The sequence below is a fragment of the Podarcis vaucheri genome, assembly GCF_965113315.1.
Source record: "Podarcis vaucheri genome assembly, chromosome: 14".
Taxonomy (NCBI): Eukaryota; Metazoa; Chordata; class Lepidosauria; order Squamata; family Lacertidae; genus Podarcis; species Podarcis vaucheri.
The window spans coordinates 37,481,730-37,503,052 of NC_138752.1; the positions used below are offsets into that span (position 1 = coordinate 37,481,730).

The following is a 21,323-nucleotide window of genomic DNA, read 5'->3' on the forward strand; positions in this document are numbered from 1 at the left end:
AGAAATAAACATTTGCAACCATAGCTTACAAAGAAATGTGTCTTTCCATTTGTCTGTTGGTAGTTAACAACTTATCAGGCCCAGGGCTTTTTCATTTAGCACCAACCTGCAACATTAAAACAACTTTTACCATACTATTATATCTTGTTAGTCTCTTTCTCTGTCCCTTGTTTTGTGCTCTCTCCTAATTTTTTGTCTTTTACACTCTCTCCCCTTCTTTCCATCTCTTAAATGATCGTGGATCTTCTACAGTGACCCATATTCAGATGGAGCATAGCCCCATTGTGTCTTCCACATAGCTAGACGCATTAAACCACATTTGTGTAATTTCCTGCCACTGAATTGAGCCTGGCATGCCAGACATGAAGCCAATTTGGCCTAGTGGGTGGAGAGCTGGACTAGAACCTGGGAGACCAGAATTCAAATTCCGACTCCATCATGAAGCTCAGCCTAGCCTACAAGGTTGTTGGGTTGAAACTGAGAATGGGGGAACAGTATATGTTGCCTAAAGCCTCATTGAAGGAAAAGTGGGGATATAAATGTAATAGTAAATAAATGGTAAAATGGTCAACTTTTTTGTTTTCATGCCTGAGACTGCAACATTTTCAGGCATCTGATAGGCTACAATTATGTGGCTAGTGGCTTGCATTTTATCTTAGAGTGTCATGTTGGGTAGACCTGCTATAAGCAATAGAATCAAACTGGTTTGTACATTGTCTACCAGCAGAGCATATCCATGTGACTGAATGCTTGAACTTCAGTTTTTAATTTCATAGTTTGATCCAATGGTCTTTCTCACCGAAAACTCTTTAATTTGTAAATTCATAATGTCCAGCCCAGGGAGATGTGACTGGCACATAAACTAGAAACAGAGTAAATAACAAATCAAAAATGTAGCAGTATAGTGAAATAAAGTAACACAACTCCTAATAAGATCAATCAACAGACTGGTGCTTCTCAGTATATGCATATAAAAATATGGATATTCACAGTTTGTTTGCTGAAGAAAACACCAACATTTCCCTACAACAGTTGTAAAGATGGGAGTTTAAGGGGAGGCAGTTAAAGCACTCAGGTATTTAAAGGCTGACTTTCAGCAGTATCCCAAAAGCCTTGTGCAATAGTGCCACCCAGTGGCACAAACATGTCAGTTTCTGCCTTATTCATTTGAAAGTTTGTTCAGTGTTATGTAACATACATGGTTGGGGCAGTTGAGCTGTACTCCACCTCATGAACTTGTCTGAACAAGCCTGATGATTTCAAAAGTGAAATACTTGCTGCTGAAATGAGTTCCTTTTTGTGATACGATTCCTTATGATACATTGTAATCAACTGTTTATAAAAGCTGAAGAGCGTTAGTGTTCTGGAATGCAAAGCAGAAGCAGAGGCTGGTTGCATCATTGACCCTGAAGGAAATATGTCTAGTGTAATTGTGAAGGAGTTGCACTGACTGCCTTAATATTTTAAGATCAAGTAGTGATACTGCTGCCAGCCTGAGATTTGGATTATAGAAGCGTTGCATTCATGGACAGTCCAGCACTGTGAAGATTTACCTAAATAAGAAGGAAAGCCTTTCACACTGACTGGAACCTTTCCTTATATTTGCATTGGGGTCAAAGTATAAATTATGTCAATTGTATCATTGCAATTCTCATCTACTTTTTCACATTTAAAGAGAAGATGCAAGGGGGTGGGGTTGGAACCATGGCACACAGTGAGGGGATTTAGCTCTTCCCCTCATACCCCAAGGTATTGATTTCCCCAAGCTGCTAATAGGTTTGGAGAAAGGAAGCTTCATTTGGCACTAAAGGAAAGCTTTCACAATTAGCATCATGTCTGGCTTGGCCAATGATATCACTATGAATTAAGTCCGGCCCAAATAGTGACTGAAATACTATGAATTAAAAAGCAGCCAACCTGAAGGCCTAAAACTATTCCTTCCTAGGAAACTGAAATATTTGTTCAACTTTGGGCTGGGCAGCTGCTTAGGAATTGGCAATAAATATTTTCTCTCTCTGCCAGGGCAAAGAACTGTGCTACCTTTCTATTGGTACATAAGGTAGCTACAGCAATGTATCTTCCAACGGGGGGGGGGGGCCTGAATAAGGCTGCCCCATTTTTGTGACTTTTTGGGTTACTTCTGGGTTTGGGCCGGTGCTTGTATGTGTGGTTGCACACATATTGAATAAGCGTAATCGGTTTATACCTGTATATTAAAAACAGCTTTAAAGTGTACAATTACAAAAATAACAGAGTGGGCCCTGAAGATATACCGTATTTTTCCATGTATAAGAGAGTTTTTTACTGGAAAATTATGTTTAAAATAGGGGGTCATATTATACATGGGTAGTGCCCAGGGGGCACATGGAACTGGTTGATGGCGTGAGCCAGAGATGGTCTGCAGAGTGTTATTGGTGTCTGCAGCAAGGGATGTTGTTGAGTGGGTGTCGCTGTGACAATTGGGCAGGCAATAGGCTGCTTCTGCTGGTGAGGGGACAGACGCTAGGAGGCTGTTGCGACACGTGTGAGTGTTAGCGTCGGCCATGTGGGTGAGTGATTTTTGGCAACACCTCCCCTGAAAAAAGCTCAATAACTCTGTGCAATCCTCCACAAAAAAAGCTCCACAACTCTGGACAATCTCCCCCCATTTTCTTAATTTTTAGTCCCCAAAAATAGGGGTCATCTTATACATGGGGGCATGTTATACACAGAAAAGTACGGTACATCTCAGATTGAGCCTGGGGATTTTTAATCAATGGCTGTAAGTTGCTTTTTTTCTATAAACAAAAGTAATCGGGTTGTCTTGTCAAACAGGGTTCTAATAGAAATGACAACATAAAACAAAATCTTTATTTTACATTCTAAGAAATTTTCATTAACAGTTGGCAATCTGGAACTCAGGGTTGGCAGCCTGTGTCTAGATCAGTGTTTCCCAAACGTTTTTGGGCAACGGCACACCTGTTTACCGGAAAAAAATCTCGCGGCACACCACCATTAAAGCCCCGCCCCGTGACGTCAGCGCGCAGCGTCACGCCGGGAGGGACGCACAAAAGTGAACGTTTTTTCCCTTCCCCTTGCCGGGGTGGGAGGAGGCAGCAGAGCGAGGGACTGAGGGACGGCGGCAGCTGAGGCGGCGGCGGCTGTTGTGGTGGTGGCGGCGATAGCAGGCAGAGGAGGAGCCGTCGCCGGGAGTTGCTGCTGCTGCTGTTGCTGCTGCTGCCCGGACATGCCGGCCTCCTCCGCTGTCTCGCGCTCCTCCCTTTTGCGCGCGTTGCCCCGCCGCTCGGCACCACCACCGCGGAGCCGCCCCCGGCTCGACGCGGATCCTCGCCGCCGCCGCCTCTCGCCGCCCGACTCGCCCGCCTCCCTCCCACGGCACACCAGCCGGTGTCTCACGGCACACTAGTGTGCCGCGGAACACCGGTTGGGAAACACTGGTCTAGATGACAACATGTGCCCTTAGCCTACCTTCATGTGACTGGAGCAGTGGGGAAGGGGATTATCAAAAGAGAAATGGCCTTGCCTACTTTCAGCTGTGGTTACATCTACCACTGACTTGTGTCCATCAACAGATTGCCTTCAATGGAATGCAGTCCCCACCCTTGTTATAACTTATTTTGAGAGCTGAGCTAGCTGTAGATACTAGATCAGGGGTAGCCAACATGGTGCTTCCCCAGATACTGTTTGACCTCATCTCCAGCCAGTGTAAGCTGTGGTCAGGGAAGATGGGAGGTGTGGTTCCACAGCAGCTGGAGGGCACCACACTGGCAACTTGCGCACTAGATAGTTGGAGGATATTAAAATAGGAGTGTGTCGCCAACTATACTGGCAAGACACAGGACAGAGTTTTCTGGAGTTAGGGCTGCATCCCAGTAGTACTTGGTTGGTTGGCATCCATCTGTCTCTAGACAATGGAGGAGTGCACCTTCGGGGGTGAAGTATAACCTTTGGAGAGTTACAACATGTTTTGTTGCAGCTGGGGCAGATGAAGATAGCCAGTTCACTTTCCTTGAAAGAATTTTTCCTCCATGATTCATTCCTTACAGAGAAAATGATATTTTTAGTGTGGGGTGTGTTTGGATCAAGTTAAAGAAATCATATGTAAAAATTAGTTTTTGAAGCAAGCTGTTGAAACGTTTGCTATATATTTCAAAGTCAGACTGCTTATACTTAAAATCTTCAGTTCTTATGCGACCTGATAGGTTTGAAAGCATGTGTCCCTGGAAACACTGAATCAGTGGGATTTCTTTCTTAAATTAAAGGAAGTGGTGCTTGATCTCATGTGGGGCAGGACCAATTGCCAGCAGTCAGCTTCCTGTTTGAAGTTTGTTAACAATGGACTAATTAATATGCAGATTAAAGCATTGGGAGGAACAGGAAGAAAAGTGACCAGCTGAGACCTTATTAGTGCAATATCCAGGTCTCCAAGGATATTGACACAGATGTGTGGCAGGGAAATGAAATCTCTGTGTCAACACAATTGAATATGTATGAAGTATTTTGGTATACTTGCTAATAACAAAGCTGCCTAGTTAGAAATAGAACCCATTTGACATGCCAATAGCGCTGTCAAGTTATTGTTGAGATGGCAGCAACATGACTATATAGTATGAATTGTTTTTGAGAGTTGAATGCTACCTTTTGGTGGTGGATATGGCTGTGGCGGGAAGATAAATAGCATTTCCATGCACTCTGGCACTCGTCACGGTGTCCTGTTGTGCCAGAAATAGTTTAGTCATGCTGGCCACGTGACCCGGAAAGCTGTCTGTGGACAAACACTGGCTTCCTCAGCCTGAAAAGAGAGATGAGCACTGCACCCCATAGTCACCTTTGACTGGACTTAACCATTCAGGGATCCTTTACCTTTACCTTATGGTTGTATGTCCTTTTGCTTGCATACCAAAACTGTAATGCAAAGCTGTAATGTGCAGATCTTGGCCACAATCAGATGCATCCTCTGAAATTAAGCTTCAAAATGCAGATATCAGACTCTGTTGAGGTCCATGTTCCTATGATCCACCAACAGGTTCTCTGGTCAGTTGCCGCTGTTAGCTCAAAATCTAGATTTTTTGGGTGGCATTCAACTAATGAGTAGACCCATTGAAATGAATGAACATGATTGAGTTAGGTCCATTAATTTCAGTGGGTCTAGTCTGAATGTAACATACCTGAATGCCACTCCTGGCCTTAACATTTCAATAATAATACCTAGACAAAATACACTGTACTCAAAGTGAGGGTACAAATCTTAAGTGGATGAATGCAACATCAAGTTGAGGGGGGGAAATGTAAACAATAGGTAGGGTGTGTGTTTTTTACAATCAAGTGGTATATAAATTTTGTTGTAGTAGTTTTTTAATTTAACATTATGCTAAATATGGTGAAGAAATTGTATTTAACTTGAAGTAGGTCAGTTTGACAAACAACTCTTGGTTCCTCATTCCTCACAGCTAACTTTTTTTGTGTTGTAAGAGACCTGAATCTCCTTGCTACCAGATAAATGATAATTGTCTGTTTACTGCTCTTCTGAGTTACTTGTTTTGTATATTAAAACTTACTATGCTACCACCACAAGCATCATTCCTCCAAATACTTCGTGTTGTGACAGCTTTTTCTGATTATGAACACTTACATGTCACTGAAATAGTGCCGTTAGCCTGGTTTTTGTGTAATCACACTTCCATTGTTATTATTTACAGGAATCGACTACAAGACCACAACAATCCTGTTAGATGGCAGACGAGTCAAACTGGAGCTCTGGTAAGGTTGCATTGCTGAAATCTTCCCCAAGTATTAAGAGTGCCTACATGACCTTACGCCAAGAAAGAACATGGGTTCATCAATATAATGTTCTTGCAAGCTTAGAAGTGTCTGCCTGAGCTTATCTGGAGACGTTCATAGATACCTATTTCATTTAATTATAGCATGCAGATTACATTTTTCTTTATCCCATCCTTCTCTTGTATGGCCTGGCTTCACCAGCTCGGCTTCACAAGCACCATCTCCTTCCTCTTCCTTCTACTGCTGCTACGTGCTGAAAAGAAAACAAGGGGCTTCCAGCATACAACAGACATAGGCAAACTCGGCCCTCCATATGTTTTGGGACTACAACTCTCATCATCCCTGACCACTGGTCCTGTTAGGTAGGGATGATGGGAGTTGTAGTCCCAAAACATCTGGAGGGCTGAGTTTGCCTATGCCTGGCATACAACATAATTTAACCTTGCATACAGATTTACAATGTGAATGGAAGACATATGAAGAAAAACAAGGAAGTAAAGGAGGACAGTAGGGGAAGATATGCTAAGTCACTTTTCCCACCTTCAGTTTGTGTGTGTCTGGGCAGATTTTATTTTTTGCCATATTTATTGCCCTGCGGCCTAAGGACAGTTTACCTTTAAACGTTTACATCTGGTCCTGCATGAAAGCATTTTCAAAACAGTCCTGGTTCCTACTTAGTGTTCATTCTAAGAGCATTGGTTTTTGGCCACTTATGGAAATGGCCTCTTACACAAGGAGGATGGTGTGTGAACTTAGTCACAAAGTCTCTACCATAAGAGCATCCAGTGTGGTGCCTACTAGATGTTGTTGGGCAGCATCAGCCCCAGCCAGCGTAGTCTATGGTTGAGGATGACTGCAATTGTAATCCATTGCCCTGGTCTACCATAATGATTACCACTCTCTCCCTGACATTATGCTATTTGCAACAGGATAGATGGAACAAGCTTCTAGTTTGTGTAGTGACGGGTGTATAAGAAAAGTGCCAGCAAAAATCTGACCCTTTAGATATTTAGTAATGCCTCAATTGCACCAAAAATCTGATCTCCCTGGGAAATCTGATGCAGGGGAATGAGGGTGGTGAGGCTTCCAGCTGTTTGTCATGCACCCCTCCCAGGTCATTGGACACAGCAGAGACCAACACACTGCAACGTGTTCTATGACTAACCTGACCGCAGCTTGCACTTATGTAGGCACTTTCTTAGGTCAGCACAGCACTCCTCATAGCATCACAGATGTCTGGTGATGCCCCTTGGTGTGCTGTAATGTTTAAATATATGAGAAGGCATGGCTTAAATCTACACACAAGCTCTGAGGCAGCTGGTGTCCTTAACACACCCTATGTTTGTTTACTACAGAACACGTTGTACTCCTAAACAGAGTTGTAAGAATTCCTCAGTGTAATGTCAGCCTCTGGAGTAGCCATTGAATGCTGAACTCAAACATATCTTCTCCAGCCAAAATTTTTCCTTTGTTTGTTTTCATAGCAGCTTTTTAAATGAAGAGCTAAGAATTCTCTCTACGCCTAGGCAGTACTGAAGGACTGCTTCCAAAACTTTTCTTTTATGTGTATGTGGAAGTTGGGTGACAGAGAGTCCACCAACTTGCCATATTCATTAAAGATAACCTTGCAGGTGCATTTTTGTGGGTTAATAATGTTTTCTGAGCCCACAACCCCCATCCATACCAATCATTTGTAGCACTTCTTAAATCTTCAAGAGAATATGTTCTCACTCACCTAACAAAAAGTTAACTGAACTTTCATGTAGACAGGCCTATGCAGTTGTTGTTTTTTAAAAAAACAAAAACGTGAACATTTTAATGATTGTTCTGTAGTGCTCCTAATGGAGGGATTTCTTATTTTGCTGCAGACTCCCTGATGCTTTCTGAAAGGGTGGTATATAAATACTTTTATAAATAAATAAATTCACATTTGCATTTGACAGCAATTTGTAATCACTGTAGATCAGTACATAAAAGGCTCTTGGCGGGAAGCACATCTGGCATAACTTTTTTTAAAAAAAAAGTGTAATTGCAGAGAGAAAATGAGAGGGGCAGGCAAACTTTTCACTGGAAGAGGTTTCTAAAGCTGAAGTGTCCTGATGAAAAAAGCCCTCACTTTTGCACCCCACCCACCTAACCACCAAAGGCGAGACAGAGCTCAGCCATTATCTTAGAATGGGCAGTTTTGAATGAGAGGGTGTGTTTTGTTGTTGTCTAGGTTGTTGTTGTCACTAAAAAGGGGGGTTGGTGCTAGTAACTTTACAAAGGCCACCTGGTTAAACCATGACAGTTAGAACTTGAGCCTTGGTCTCTCTCATCTAACTCTCTCTAGTGGAACATATTGACGATCCTCATGTTGAAAAGTCAAATCCTGTCTCCAGTGGTAGGAAGCTGGAACATAATACCAATGAGCATCTAGTCCATCTATAGCAGGGACGGCCAACTTCCAAGAGACTGTGATCTACTCACACAATTAAAAACTGGCAGGGATCTACCTCTTGGGGGGGGGGTTCAGGTGAAAGTTTTTGAGCTTATTTTAGGGGGGGAAATCCCATGGGGGGCAGGTCGAAGAAATAAATAAAAATAGGAGCTCACCAAGAGATTGCTAATGAAACGGTCAGCCTCACAGCGAGAGCTCCGTCTTCCAGTATAGTGATGTAGAGGGCAGGGCGAGGGAACAGGGCTGGATGGAGGAGCCCACGATCTACCAAAACATCCCAGGAATCGAACAGTAGATCACGATCGACCTGTTGGACATTCCATATCTATAGTATATGTATGTAGCATGTATGTCTCTACCTACCCATTGATAGGTCATAGGAAGTGGGAACTGCTATGATGAATTTGCACACAAAGGCAGCCTGCTGGAGGGCTTGCAAAATGGATTTTAAATACATAGTCATTGTCTTTGATGCATTCAAAGTGAGGGCAGCTGGTGTTGAGCAGGACCTGGAAGTGTCTGCTGTAGCTTCTGTTGTGGTTGAATTCTGCCAGTAGCAGTCTCCAAGAACTGAAAACAATGAGCTGCATCAGTAGATAAAATGGGAGTAATGAACTTGTACCCAGCTTGAGCGTATGGATGTTCTGGATTGATAAATAAAGCTGTAAAAAAAATTTTAGTTCTCAGATGCTAACATGTAATCTATATTCCTAAACAACCAGTCATTTGGGATATCTTTTGTATGTGTACTTGCATGGAAAAGATAATATGCACTCTTACTAGTGTTTATTAACATGTATGGTAAAATTTTCTTGTGTATATTCTTCTGCAGGAAATATATTTGTGGGTACACAAGACTGGAATAAGTTAGAATGTTCTTTTTAGGCGTGGAGTATGAGAGTGCACTCTACACAAATCCATATGTGAAGCACAGCATTTTGGGAAGAAAAATAATGACTTTTGTACAATATCCTCTTGTATAGTATGTAGTTCCAATTTTAACCAACAGATCACTGAATGGAATGGCTTTGTTATTAGCTAAGGATTCAATGAAAGGGTTGGGAAGGTGGAATGGGGAGGTCTGAAAGCCATCTACTTTTTTCCCTCCTTCATTGTAGGGACACATCAGGCCAAGGGAGGTTCTGTACAATTTTTCGGTCATACTCCAGGGGAGCTCAGGTGAGTACAGTCAGCAGTGCTGCTTAGCTTTTGTTACTTGACTCCAGGCAAAAGTGCCACCTGCAGTCATTGCTTATCAGTTTGTTAATGTCTAGAAGTGAGCCAGGAGGAACCAGTGATTGTGTTTGGGACAGCCCTCACAATGTATCCATATTGGTTTAGGCCAAGGGTGGTGCCCTCTAATTACCATAAGCCTCTCAGTCAACAGAGTCAATGGGCTGATGGGAGTTGTAGACCAAAACATCTGGAGGGCACCATGTTGGCTACTCCTGGCTTAGGCTACAGAATGATGGCTGTGCTGAAACTAGAGTCTTGCCATGGGGGGAAAAGCATTTCTATTTATCTTCCACTATTTCTTCCACTTCAGACTGGGAATTCTGCTTGTGGCCTGGGTCCTAACTTATCGCTGAAAACATCCAGCTTTCTGAAACATTCCTCTTGTATTTCTTTACACACACACACCAAAATTTTTTGTTATAGTCTATAGGTCAGGTGTGGTGTTGGAGGGAGCCTTCAGTAGCCTGGTAAAAGAATGGTTCTCAGAATTCCTAATCATATGACTAGAAATGGGTAGAATACTTTGAAAACCTTACAGTAGAAGTGAATTACATGGCAAAAAGGCAGGAAAAGAGCACACAGTTGGGTGTGAAGTCACTATTGACCAACTTTAGGAAAATACCTTCTGCAAGTAAGCAACTTTGAATTTTTTATTTTTTTTAAATTTGAACATTTGGTGTTCTGTTTCATACAGGGAATCCTCTTGGTCTACGACATTACCAATCGCTGGTCTTTTGATGGAATAGACAGATGGATCAAGGAAATTGATGAGGTAAGAATGGCAAAGACTGCATTAGACTTCCATAAACTTGGTCTTTTTATCTTTGTTCATCATCTACAAATCTGGTTCAGGGAGTGTCAGAATTTTTGGTTTCCTGTTAGGACCTTATACTGTATTGAAGCAAACTGTCAGTTAGGTACTATTGCATCCTGCTGCAGGCTGAAATGCTTCTATAACCTTCTATTGAGACCAAACACCTAAGTAAAAATCCCTGCACTAAGAAAACTCATATCCAGGTGGAATCTAGGTTAGCATCTTTCTCCTTTGACAGGTGTTAGCCACATGGGATCATTATAATGAGAGGTTATGGGTTGCAGCCTCACCTGCTTGTCAAAGTTAGCCCATGGAGGGGTGGGAAGATTTTGGGATTCTGCTCCCAAACAGATCCACTTCCCAGTCCTGCCCAAGTGCACAAATTCTCTTATGTGCAGGGATTTTTATATGGCAGAGCAATTATTCATATAAACCCTGGCCTGTAGTCTGGAGTAGGATAGCCCAGGCACAGGTTTACTACTTCAGAAAGGCCTAACATAGTTATCAGAAAATGTTATCTGTTAATTGCCAAACATTAAGAGGAAAATATGTTAGTACACTTAACACTAGAATGTAGAAGGGATGGAAGGTGTGGGCAGATACTGGGATTTGCCAAGCTTAAACCAGTTTCTAGTACCCATTTCCTCCTTGGAAAGCCAGCAGTGTACTAGAGTTGGCCTTCTCTAGATGCCAGCTTCTTCTATTGGACCCTGTGCCATGTCCAGGTTAGAAGCACAGAACCTGGCCTGAAAAATAAAAGCACAGCATTGTCTTGTAAATGAGAAGTGCCAAATAGGTATTTTGCTCCCAAAGGAAAAGGGTTGGAACATGAGCTTGGGCTGGCATGGAAGTGCGTATGTTCAGTGATTTGTTTTTCTCTCTAAAGCATGCTCCTGGTGTGCCCCGCATCTTGGTTGGCAACCGGCTTCATCTGGCCTTTAAACGGCAAGTGCCAACAGAGCAAGCCCGCTCCTATGCAGAGAAAAATTGCATGACGTTCTTTGAGGTCAGCCCATTGTGCAACTTCAACGTAATTGAGTCCTTCACGGAGCTGTCTCGTATTGTGCTGATGAGGCATGGCATGGAGAAGATCTGGAGGCCCAACAGAGGTGAGCAAGCACCCACACCATTGTTCCTGCCATGCATTAAGACAGGAATAGATGTTCCAGTTGTCAGTCTTCCTTCTAGGATTTGGTGTTTGGTACACATGGCATTTCCACTATTGCTCTTTGAATTCAGCTACGGTAATTTGCCTCAATGTCATGTGTGACGTCTCATGTAAGTTACTGTGACTTAGCTTGCTTAATGATGATTTGCTCATATTAGTACAACTAGGGGAAATCTCACTCTGCAAAAACAATAAAACATCTGAAACAGACGTTATTTAGATATGAAACAAAAATGGAGCTCTATGTGCCTTGAGTCTTCTCCTCTAGAGACAATACCTGCCTATCTTCTTTTTCACTGAGCCCTGTGAATTTATTGAACTTGCTTTATGCCCCAACATACCACCCTGACTTGGGGTTCTCTCCATTGATGTCATTATCCTCCTTGTATATAGAAAAGAAACTGATTAAAAATAGCTTTTTGCATGCAGCACTGAACCAACTAGGCCAGTTTTTATATCTCCCATAGCTGTGAAAATAGGATTGAAAAGGCTTGGATGTTGCAGGCTTGATCTTTTTATTAGAGTATCAACTTTCCCACTCCAGATTTGATTTCTTAAACAAACTTTATAGCATAAGCTAGCCAGCATTCAGTGAGTTGTTAATTTTCAGTTTTATCAATTCACACTAAAATTTCATGTTTTCTTGAGACCTCTATTTGACTTCTCTCAAAGTAGTCCAGTCATGGGAATCTGTCCAGCATCTTCCAAGGTAGTGACCAATGCAACTAATTTATTCAGCTTGTTTGGATCACAGACTTCAGGTCCCCCCGTGCTGACTTTGGGGGTCTTAATATAGAGCATGTGTGATATATTGTTCCATCCTTGTCAATCATTCCCAGCAGCTTGATGTTTGAAGAGGCATTGTGGACAAGGGAATATGAAGAGCAGCCTTACACTGAGCCATTCAAACAGCGCTTGACAAAGCCAGCTTCCTACTTTCCCTGTGGGGTGCAGTTTTCCTTGTTGTCAGAAGATGGCATGCTATCATTTCTGTGGTGGAGGGATTCTTTGACTCTGTCATAGCTGACTTGCTCAGTTTCAAAAGGGCTCCCCTTCCACTCTCACATGCAAGGCTGGCAGATAGTTCAGCTTGCAAAAGTCTTCTTTGTCCTCAGCCCTAAGGGCAACTGGAACAAAAGGAAAGTCAAGAGGGCAGAGGTTCTTATCCAAGTCTCCACTAGGAGAAGGGATTGCTGCTAGTTCACATGTATACAGGTATTCTGAGATTCTGGGTAACAGGAGCACAGATGGGGAGGATAGTAACTTCAAGCACTGCTTCACAGCTGACGAGCACAGAAGTCTGGTTTAATGTACTTACTTTTTTTGGTAATATCTGTTTGAGTCAGCCTGAGATTTGTGGACTGGGGTTTCATAGCAGATTTCAGTAGCTCTTCCAGCTGCATTCAGGTGAGCGATTAGTTGCTCTGACCCTTTTGGCTCCCTGTGTGAAACTTTGCTAGTGACCTGAACTGTGTCAGGCCCTCAAGTAACAGAACTAGAATGCCTTCCTCTCTTCTCCCCCACCTCCCCCAGCAGTGACCACATCAAAGCAAATCTGCCCCACCCCAGAGTAGTTGTTCTGCTTTGCAAAGCAGATGTTACAAAATATTGCACACTGCTTAGAAAGAAGCACGGGGCCACAGGTTCTCATGGGTGTGAGCGAGTTTGCTCATAGGGTCTCAGTCCAGCTGTGGGAAGGGATCAGAGTTCAGGGCTGTTTGCCTCAGGTTGCCAGGGCTTGTATACTTGTCAAATCGGAATGTGCTCTGTTCTGAGGCATGCAGCATGTCTGCTCACCTCTAGACCAAGCCTGTCCTCCCTCATTGAATTTTCAGGCAGGGAAGCCCTCTTCCAATTTTAATTGCAGTCTCAAGGGCTTTGTCTGGAAGGGAATTTATATGCAGTGTGTCTTCTGCAGACATGACTTAGCCAGCCAGTCGGCTTTCCCGCCAGCCAGTTGTGGGGAGGCATTAATTACTTTGACAATGGCCCAAGAAACCTGATTAACACACAAGAATATGATTTGGGAGAAGATGCGGGTTCATTCCCAACTCTGAAATTCTGTTGGGCATGTCACTAATTCTCTAGCTTCAGTTTCTTGTCTGGAATGTAGAGAGAAAGTGAGAGAAAGAACTCTGCCTCCCTAGAAGAGTTGTTATTGAATACTGAAACACATATCAGAGGCTATAGGAATGTAGCCATACAAACTGATCAAACAGCCTAAACTCAGTGTTCTGTGCAAAACCTGGGGCTTCTGCTTCCCAATGCTATACTTGGTGTTACTTGGGGCTGCAGAGCCTTGCATAGCCATTGGGATAGTACGGAGTTCAATATATTAAATGTTTTGAAAATAAAAGCAAGTTTCTAGTCCTCATAGTTGTCAGGAGCCATCTTATGGGGAAATTAGCAGTGCCAGCTGGACTGTACAGTTGAACCAGGCAGCTTTTCTTGATGGCATGACTTGATGGTGTCCACTGTGCTGGAAATAACACACAAGCAGTGGCGTAGCGTGGGGGGTGCCAGGGGTGCCAGCCGCACCGGGCGCAACATCTGGGGGGGGCGCGAGTCCAGAGGGAAGGGACAAGTTCCTTCCTCCGCCGGGCTCCCCGCCGCCACCGCCAGCCTTGCGCCCTAGCGCGCGCGCCCCCCGCCGTCGCTGTGGCTGCGCTCCGCTCACTGCTCGCAGGAGGAGCAGCCGCTGCAACAGCGCCGACGCCGCCACCGACGCCTGGCCGGGCACGGGCAGCCTCTGCACCCTGCCGCCGCCGCCATCCCCTCGGCCCAGCCACAGGCGGCGGCTGCTTCTGCCTCCATCCTCCTCCGGGCAAGCAGCGTTGTTTGCGCGGCAGCGCCAGCGGCAACTCGCAGGTTAGGGGTTGGGGGGGCGCAAATTACTTGCCTTGCCCCGGGTTAGGGGGCACAAATTACTTGCGTTGCCCCGGGTGCTGACAACTCACGCTACGCCGCTGCACACAAGTCAAGCTTTGTACTTCTGGCCAGATTGGTTGGTTCCCTATGTAAACTGATGTCACAATAAGTTCTGGTGTGTGCTATCTCAGGGTGAGGAGAGGTATGTGTGTCAAAAGCTGCACTTTCAGGTTATGCAGCTGTGCCCCTACATCAAGATGTCTATCTAATGAATGGGTATATATGATTTTATGCTAAATATTCAAAAAATGTTCAAGGTGGATTACAAACATGAAACAACAATTCCAATTGATTACTAAGATAAAACCAGGTAAAACAGATTCAGGGGCTGGAGTGAATTAACCAGATCCTGATATTGGAGAAGGGGCTGAAGGATGTCGCTGTGGTGTTGCACTTCTTGAAGTGTTAATTTAGATAGATTGTGGGTTGACTTATTCAGTGGAGCACTTACAAAAGGAAACTGGTAACCAGAAGCGGGCTACACTGATCTCTTGGGCTATTTCCCCTGCAAAGAATGTATGAAAATGTAGCTTGCTGCAGGCATACCGTTAAAACTACAGGATTTGGGATTTATAGGCTCAGCTCATCCATATACAGGTCCACAATGCTAGCTGAGACTGGGGAAGTGCCTGACACCTGAAGAACTAAACATTTGTTCATGGAAAATGGTATACTCGCACCAGAGCAAATGATACAAGAACTGTCCCAATCGTACATCCTTTCTAATCCTGTATTTCTTTTTTATTGCCTCCCACATCCACAGTGTTCAGCCTGCAAGACCTCTGCTGCCGTGCCATTGTTTCCTGCACGCCCGTCCACCTTATAGACAAGCTGCCCCTTCCCGTCACCATCAAGAGCCACTTGAAGTCCTTCTCCATGGCTAACGGCATGAACGCAGTGATGATGCACGGCCGCTCATATTCCTTGGCCAGCAGCGGAGGCGGGAGCAGCAGCAAAGGCAACAGCTTGAAGCGCTCCAAGTCTATCCGTCCGCCACAGAGCCCACCACAGAACTGCTCGCGTAACAACTGCAAGATCTCTTAGCAAGTCGGTGCTGGGGAGTGTCTCCTCCAGCCACGCCCGCCCACTCGCTGATGTACAGATGTTTACACACACGTTACCCATTCCACTGGGGTCTCTCCTGACGTTCCTCTGTGTCTCTGGCAACAGTGCCTACAGGATTGGCATGGGGGTTGTGGGCTGACGTGAGGTTGGCAAGATCCCACATGGCAAGGGTGTGCTGAGCCAGCCTTCCCAGAATGCAGTAGGTGTGCCCCTCGCCCTGCTCTGAGGGGCAACTGCATGGCTGCCTCAAGGGAATGACTCTCTTCCTCCTGCCAGGGAGGAGATGGGACTCTGTGCTGCAACTTTAACCTTGGGCTCCCAAGTGGATTGCTGGTGCTACAGTGAACATGACTCTTTTTTTAAAAAAAGGGGGTGAGGAGGCAGGAATTATAGCAACTTCAACCCAGATGGAGTTCTGCCTTTACCCAACAGAAATACCATGATTGGCTGGGGATCCTTAGAAAGCAGGCTGCTTGACATTTTCACTTATTTATAAATATAAAGAGATTCTCACTACTTTTTTCCCCTTAGTTCTCCTCCATTCCTGCCTTTTTTTTAAGAGAAGGACATCAGGGGGGAAATGTTGTGCCGCCTTGTAAATAGAAGTACTGAGCCTTGAACCCTAGGGCTAATTGAAGTAGGAGGGGGGTCGACGGGGGTCAAGGAGCAAAATGATCAAACACGCTGAGAATTGTATAAGACTCACAGGGTTGCTGTCTTTTTTTTTTTTAATTCTGTTTGTGAAAGGAGGTAGGGATTTGTTCCTCCCTTTTCTTTTTGACTTAAATTTTCCAGACATTCCTGGTAACAAGTGCATGGCTTAAATGGACAGCAAGGGCAGGGTTCTGAATCACACTGCTGTGTTTGTGGGGATGGGGTGGGGGGGAAAGAATGAGGGTGGGGGAGTCCTGACTACATCTGGAATTGGTTAATGACTGATCAAGCCATCCCTGCCTCCCAGGAGGCTTAAGGCAAAAGGTTAGACTGTACCAAATCTCAAAAAGATCATGGCGGGGGGAGGGTGGCGGCGGGGGGAGACGATCATCAGTAAATGCTGCTCTTTTATGGCTGTTCATAATTACTGGGTTGTGTGAGGCATGGGGAGATCTGGGGCTCCTGAATAAAACCTCTCCTGCAGCATGTTCTCTGGCTGAGCAGAAATCCTCGCATGTTACTGCGCTTTTGCTTTTGTAGTCAGCTGCTTGCTTTTGATGCTCTCTAGCCCTGTTCATACAGCTTCTCTGAACTACAGAGTTGCTCAGGGAGCCCAAACAGTCTTAGAAATCCAGGGCATACCACCCCACCCCCGTTAATACCTTTTCACTTTTCAAAAATCAATATATTCACCAGAATTGTACACAGATAGTAAAAGCCTCTCTTACAGCATGCATAAGAGTATTAAAATTGGTGGGGTAAGGTGGGAGAGGTGGAATACTGAGAAACAAATTAGTTGCAGCTTCCGTGGCTCTTTCCTTTGTGCACTGCCCTGCTCTCTGTTCACTTAGAGTACCCTTTGCTGCCACAAATGCACATTGGGCTGTTGCTTTAGCTTTGGCTGGAGTTGAAAGTAAGCTCATTGGATGTTTGGGGAATATCTTCCAGCCTGTCTTAAGCTAAAAGGAGAGGCTGGTTTGATGGGAAATGAAGCAGAAGTGTGCAGAGGGTGAAGCTACAGTCACCTGTTGGCTTTATTGATAGAGCCTATGAATTGCATTCTGGAATCTTTGATTTATTCACCTCCTTCACCATCTCGTTCTCTCTCTCCCCCACCCCCACCCCCGCCAAATTTATCTCAATCTATCTCTCCCTGGTGAATGTCTCCTCCCAGGTGGCTTTCCTCAATACCACCCACCATCCTGCCCAGGACTGGCCACTTAACCTTATTGCAGATTGGAAAGGGTAGTATGATGCTGCTGGTTGCTTGTCATGCAGCTGACTAACCCATTCTGTTCAGGAACTTTGACAGGAGCCTAGCTGGCAGAGCTGCAGCTTATTGGCTGCTCCAAGATGGCTTGGCACTAGGGGTGAGCCAAGCCCCGCTGCTGGCATGAGCTCAAAGAGGCCGACGGGGACAGGTCAAGGGCAGGGGAAAGCCTTTAGCGGCATCTCATCGGGCTGTGAACAAAGCCAGAGCCAAATCCAGGGCAGGAGCATGGAAGCTTGGAGATTTACAGGGCATGTCGGCATAGCCACGACCACCTGTTGCCGCTTGCTCTAAATGGAGTGGGAGACAATCACTGACTCAACAGCCTGGCATTCTGGGGATGTGCAGTGAACAGGTGATCTAGGAGGCAGCCTGGACACAGCCATCTTTCCACCCTTGGTTTTAAAATAGCTACTTCCCAAAAGAGCTATAGAATGTGCATTGTTTTTCTGAAGAATTGCAGGGAGTGCCCCCCCCCATGCACCCACCCCTGCTTGGCAGGCTGTAAATCCTCCTTATTGTGTCTCCAGCATCTGATATCACTTGTACATAATCTGCTGGGACAGGGTGGCCATGGAGCTTTTCTTACCAGAGTAGAAGAGTTCAACTACCTGCACTTGTTCTTTCTTACTTGTACATGCATAATTTTCAGTCTCACCTAAATGCCTGTCTTTAATTTTCCCTTCTTTTTTTTAAATCATGGCAAATTCTGTGGAATGAGACTCTTTGGAATGTCTGTCAATCAAAGCTGAACTTGTACCTTATTTTATTAATGTTCAACTCAAAGAATGTGATCTGATATCAAACACTAGAAACTAGCTGCTCTCCCACACACATACCATTCCTCTGTTTTTAATTCCTTTGTACAGTAAACGTTGTTAAACTGATGGTTTTTATATAAATTAAAAAAATTATCTTGTTTTAAAACCACCCTGCAGGCTTTGGAAGTTGTCATTGACAAGCAAGTGAGCTCTTTAAAGGGGTGTTGCTGAAGGACAGTGGGAGGGCAGCAGAGAAGTGGGGGAGGCTGGGCAGGATGGATTTAAGGGGATTAAGGGGGCTTGTGGCTCTGGGATATTCCCAGGAGGAATGGTGGAAAGCACTTTGCTAACTGCCTCATTTGAAATGAACAGGCATTTGGCCATGAACTGAAGGCTTGGATCAAAGCGGAATGCTTTCTTCACACTTGCATGACTTGAGAGAATCTCTATTCTGTGCCAAGGGCATGGATGTTTGCACACCAGCCCATGGATCCCTTCTGGAGTCTTTAACCGTGCTTATTTTAATTTTTTAAAGAAAAGAACTTGTTAGCATTGCAAAAAAATAAATAGATCTGGCCTTGGTACAATTTGATGGCATTCAGACAGTGAAATCCTGGCTTAAGAAGCCAGGATACTTAAACACACCATGCGTCCACTTCATATACAGCTCACGTACACTACATATACATGAGCAAGGAAACGAGCCAGGAAGCCACTGTTAACCATGGTTCCCATTATGTCCAAACCAGGAAACAATGGTTAATGGCTTCCAATCAAGGGTATGATGCCATGGTTTAAAATTTGGCTTATGAATCCTGACTTGTTTGAAAAGCAATTATGCACAGTTCCCAGGGTGCATGTAATGAAAAGCATGTCTAACTGCAGTTATACACTATACTCTTTTCCTATGAGTGATGGGGCTGCATGCGTGCTGGTGCGCAAAGCTCATGCATTTCCATGCATATTAGGGTTTGCGCATCTGAAGATTTTACATTACACGTTACATTACAGTAATTGCTCTGTGTTGGAAAAAGGCAAGAAAATGCATTTAAAAGCGCTTAAAAGATTCTTCACTTTTATTATGTGTGCAGCCCACCTTCTCTCTGGGAACACAAGGCAGTAATACATGACGTTACAAGTTACTTCCCATTCCGGCCCGGACAAGACCCAGACTGGCTTAGTTTCAGCAAGGTCGCTACCTCATGGCCCTTCAGACTGTTGCCTACTCCTTATCAACTGTACCTCTGGAACTGAGTAAAACACATGTCTGATACAGAGCAGACACTACAAGCCTTCAAAACTACAAACAACAAGCTTTTGATATTGTGGTTTTAAAGCCTCCCTGCCCCCCATTACAAATGTGCTTTTCTGTTGCTGGGGAAAGATTCAAGATGATGGGGGGGAGGTACACAGAATAGAGTAATATAGCACATTCATTTGAATGCCTTTCAAGATTAAGGTTTAAATCCACCCAGCATTCCTGCCTATGTGGTTATGTACTGGTTAGAGCCACGGTTACAGCACTCACCCATGAGAGAAGAAGAACCCAATCCATAGATGTATTGTATAGCAGAGTGGCTAAGCCTTAAATTGTGTCCTGCGGAGGCCTGAATCAAGTTCCACTCCACCGCAGACCTCCCCATCTATAGCACTGAGCAATAACAGCAACCTACCTTTCCGAATTGTACTCCTTTCCACAGGTTTCATGTATGTGAGATAAATGAAAGCACTTTTTAAAGAAGCTAAGTATGGGCATGTTTCCTTCTTGTAATCCACTCTGGAACTTCAAAAAGTGGCCAGGGTGTCCATAGTAATGTTCCAGATCTTAAGAAATTAGCCTTCAATTCTGCACCCATTTTGCTAATTTCTAGTATGGAGCATATTGGAAAATATAATGACCCAATTTTGTGTGTACTGCTAAATGGTTTAGTGTTACATGCATGAGCCTGGGGCTACTAACAGAGGAGAACTGGGTGGGTATAAGCCCTGGCTCACTCATGTAGCACTAATACATAGTTTAGCACTAAAAAGGCCAAAACAAGCTGCTTAAATTGGCATCCTAGGTTGTACGCAAGTTTCTCCACATTGTCGTTTGAAAGAGTGCATCAGGGACTGCCTACTCTTAAAAAATGAATATTGATGTATTCTTTTTTTTTTTTTTAGTCTTTTCTTTCCAACAGGTATGAAAGCAGCAGTTTCTCTTTTTCTTCTCACCATGTCTGACCCTCCAAGTGTCCCTATTTTCCAGGGGTAGTCCCAGATTTACAGAAGCCATCCAGGTTTCTGATTTGATCCCAGAATGTCCCACTTTTCCTTAGGATGTCCCTATTTTCATCAGAGAATTGTTGGGAGGCTATGGAGTTATGCAAACCCCGAGCCAAGGAGATAAGTACGGTAACTATACAACCTTTAAAAGACATATGAAGGCAGCCCTGTATAGGGAAGTTTTTTTAATGTTTAATGGGCAGCATATAAATAATAAAATTATTATGGAATAGGGTGCCCCTATTTTCACTGGAGAAATGTTGGAGGTTATGTCATGTAAGCTGGGCTCAAAAGGAGAGCAAGGCAGAGACACTGGCTCGTTCCATTGCTGCTGCAGCTCAGTGGTACAGTGCATGCCTTAACACAAAACAATTTCCCTAGTAAAATCCATGTAGGGCTGCAGCTCTGGAGAGCAGCTATCAATCAGTGTTAGATAACAAGGAGCATTGAATTCTGAATTTGTTACTCACGTTTTATACTGTATTTTAAGCTGTTTTTTGTTGCATCAATTAAGTGTTTTAAATTTGTTGTTAGCCGCCCTGAGCACAGTTAATGGGGCCTCCCGCTGCCACCGGGCCGCCGGAGCACAATTTCTGTTCTCATCCTGAAGCAAAGTTCTTAACCCGAAGTAATATTTTTGGATTAGCAGAGTCTGTAACCTGAAGCGTATGTAACCCGAGGTACCACTGTATTATTACTAGATGGAAGGTCTTCAGGCAGGGGTCAGCAAACTTTTTCAGCAGGGGGCCGGTCCACTGTCCCTCAGACCTTGTGGGGGGCTGGACTATATTTTGAAGGCGGGAAAGAACATATTCCTATGCCCCACAAATAACACATAGATGCATTTTAAATAAAAACACACATTCTACTCATGTAAAAACACCAGGCAGGCCCCACAAATAACCCAGAGATGCATATTAAATAAAAGCACACATTCTACT

The 21,323-nt window shown here is 44.3% G+C and overlaps 2 protein-coding genes across 2 annotated transcripts in view; one reads left to right on the forward strand and one right to left on the reverse strand.

Moving 5' to 3' along the window:
* The window catches only part of RAB40C (RAB40C, member RAS oncogene family), a 43,916-nt gene extending 25,630 nt beyond the window's left edge, over window positions 1-18,286 (forward strand). The window contains exons 3-7 of the mRNA XM_082199228.1: window positions 5,700-5,760; window positions 9,340-9,400; window positions 10,152-10,229; window positions 11,158-11,380; window positions 15,131-18,286. Of these exons, the coding sequence (XP_082055354.1) occupies window positions 5,700-5,760; window positions 9,340-9,400; window positions 10,152-10,229; window positions 11,158-11,380; window positions 15,131-15,411 (704 nt within the window). The 3' untranslated portion in view covers window positions 15,412-18,286. The remainder of the gene's footprint in view (window positions 1-5,699; window positions 5,761-9,339; window positions 9,401-10,151; window positions 10,230-11,157; window positions 11,381-15,130) is intronic.
* The window catches only part of ABCA3 (ATP binding cassette subfamily A member 3), a 272,379-nt gene that overhangs the window by 96,507 nt on the left and 154,549 nt on the right, over window positions 1-21,323 (reverse strand). The window lies entirely within an intron of this gene.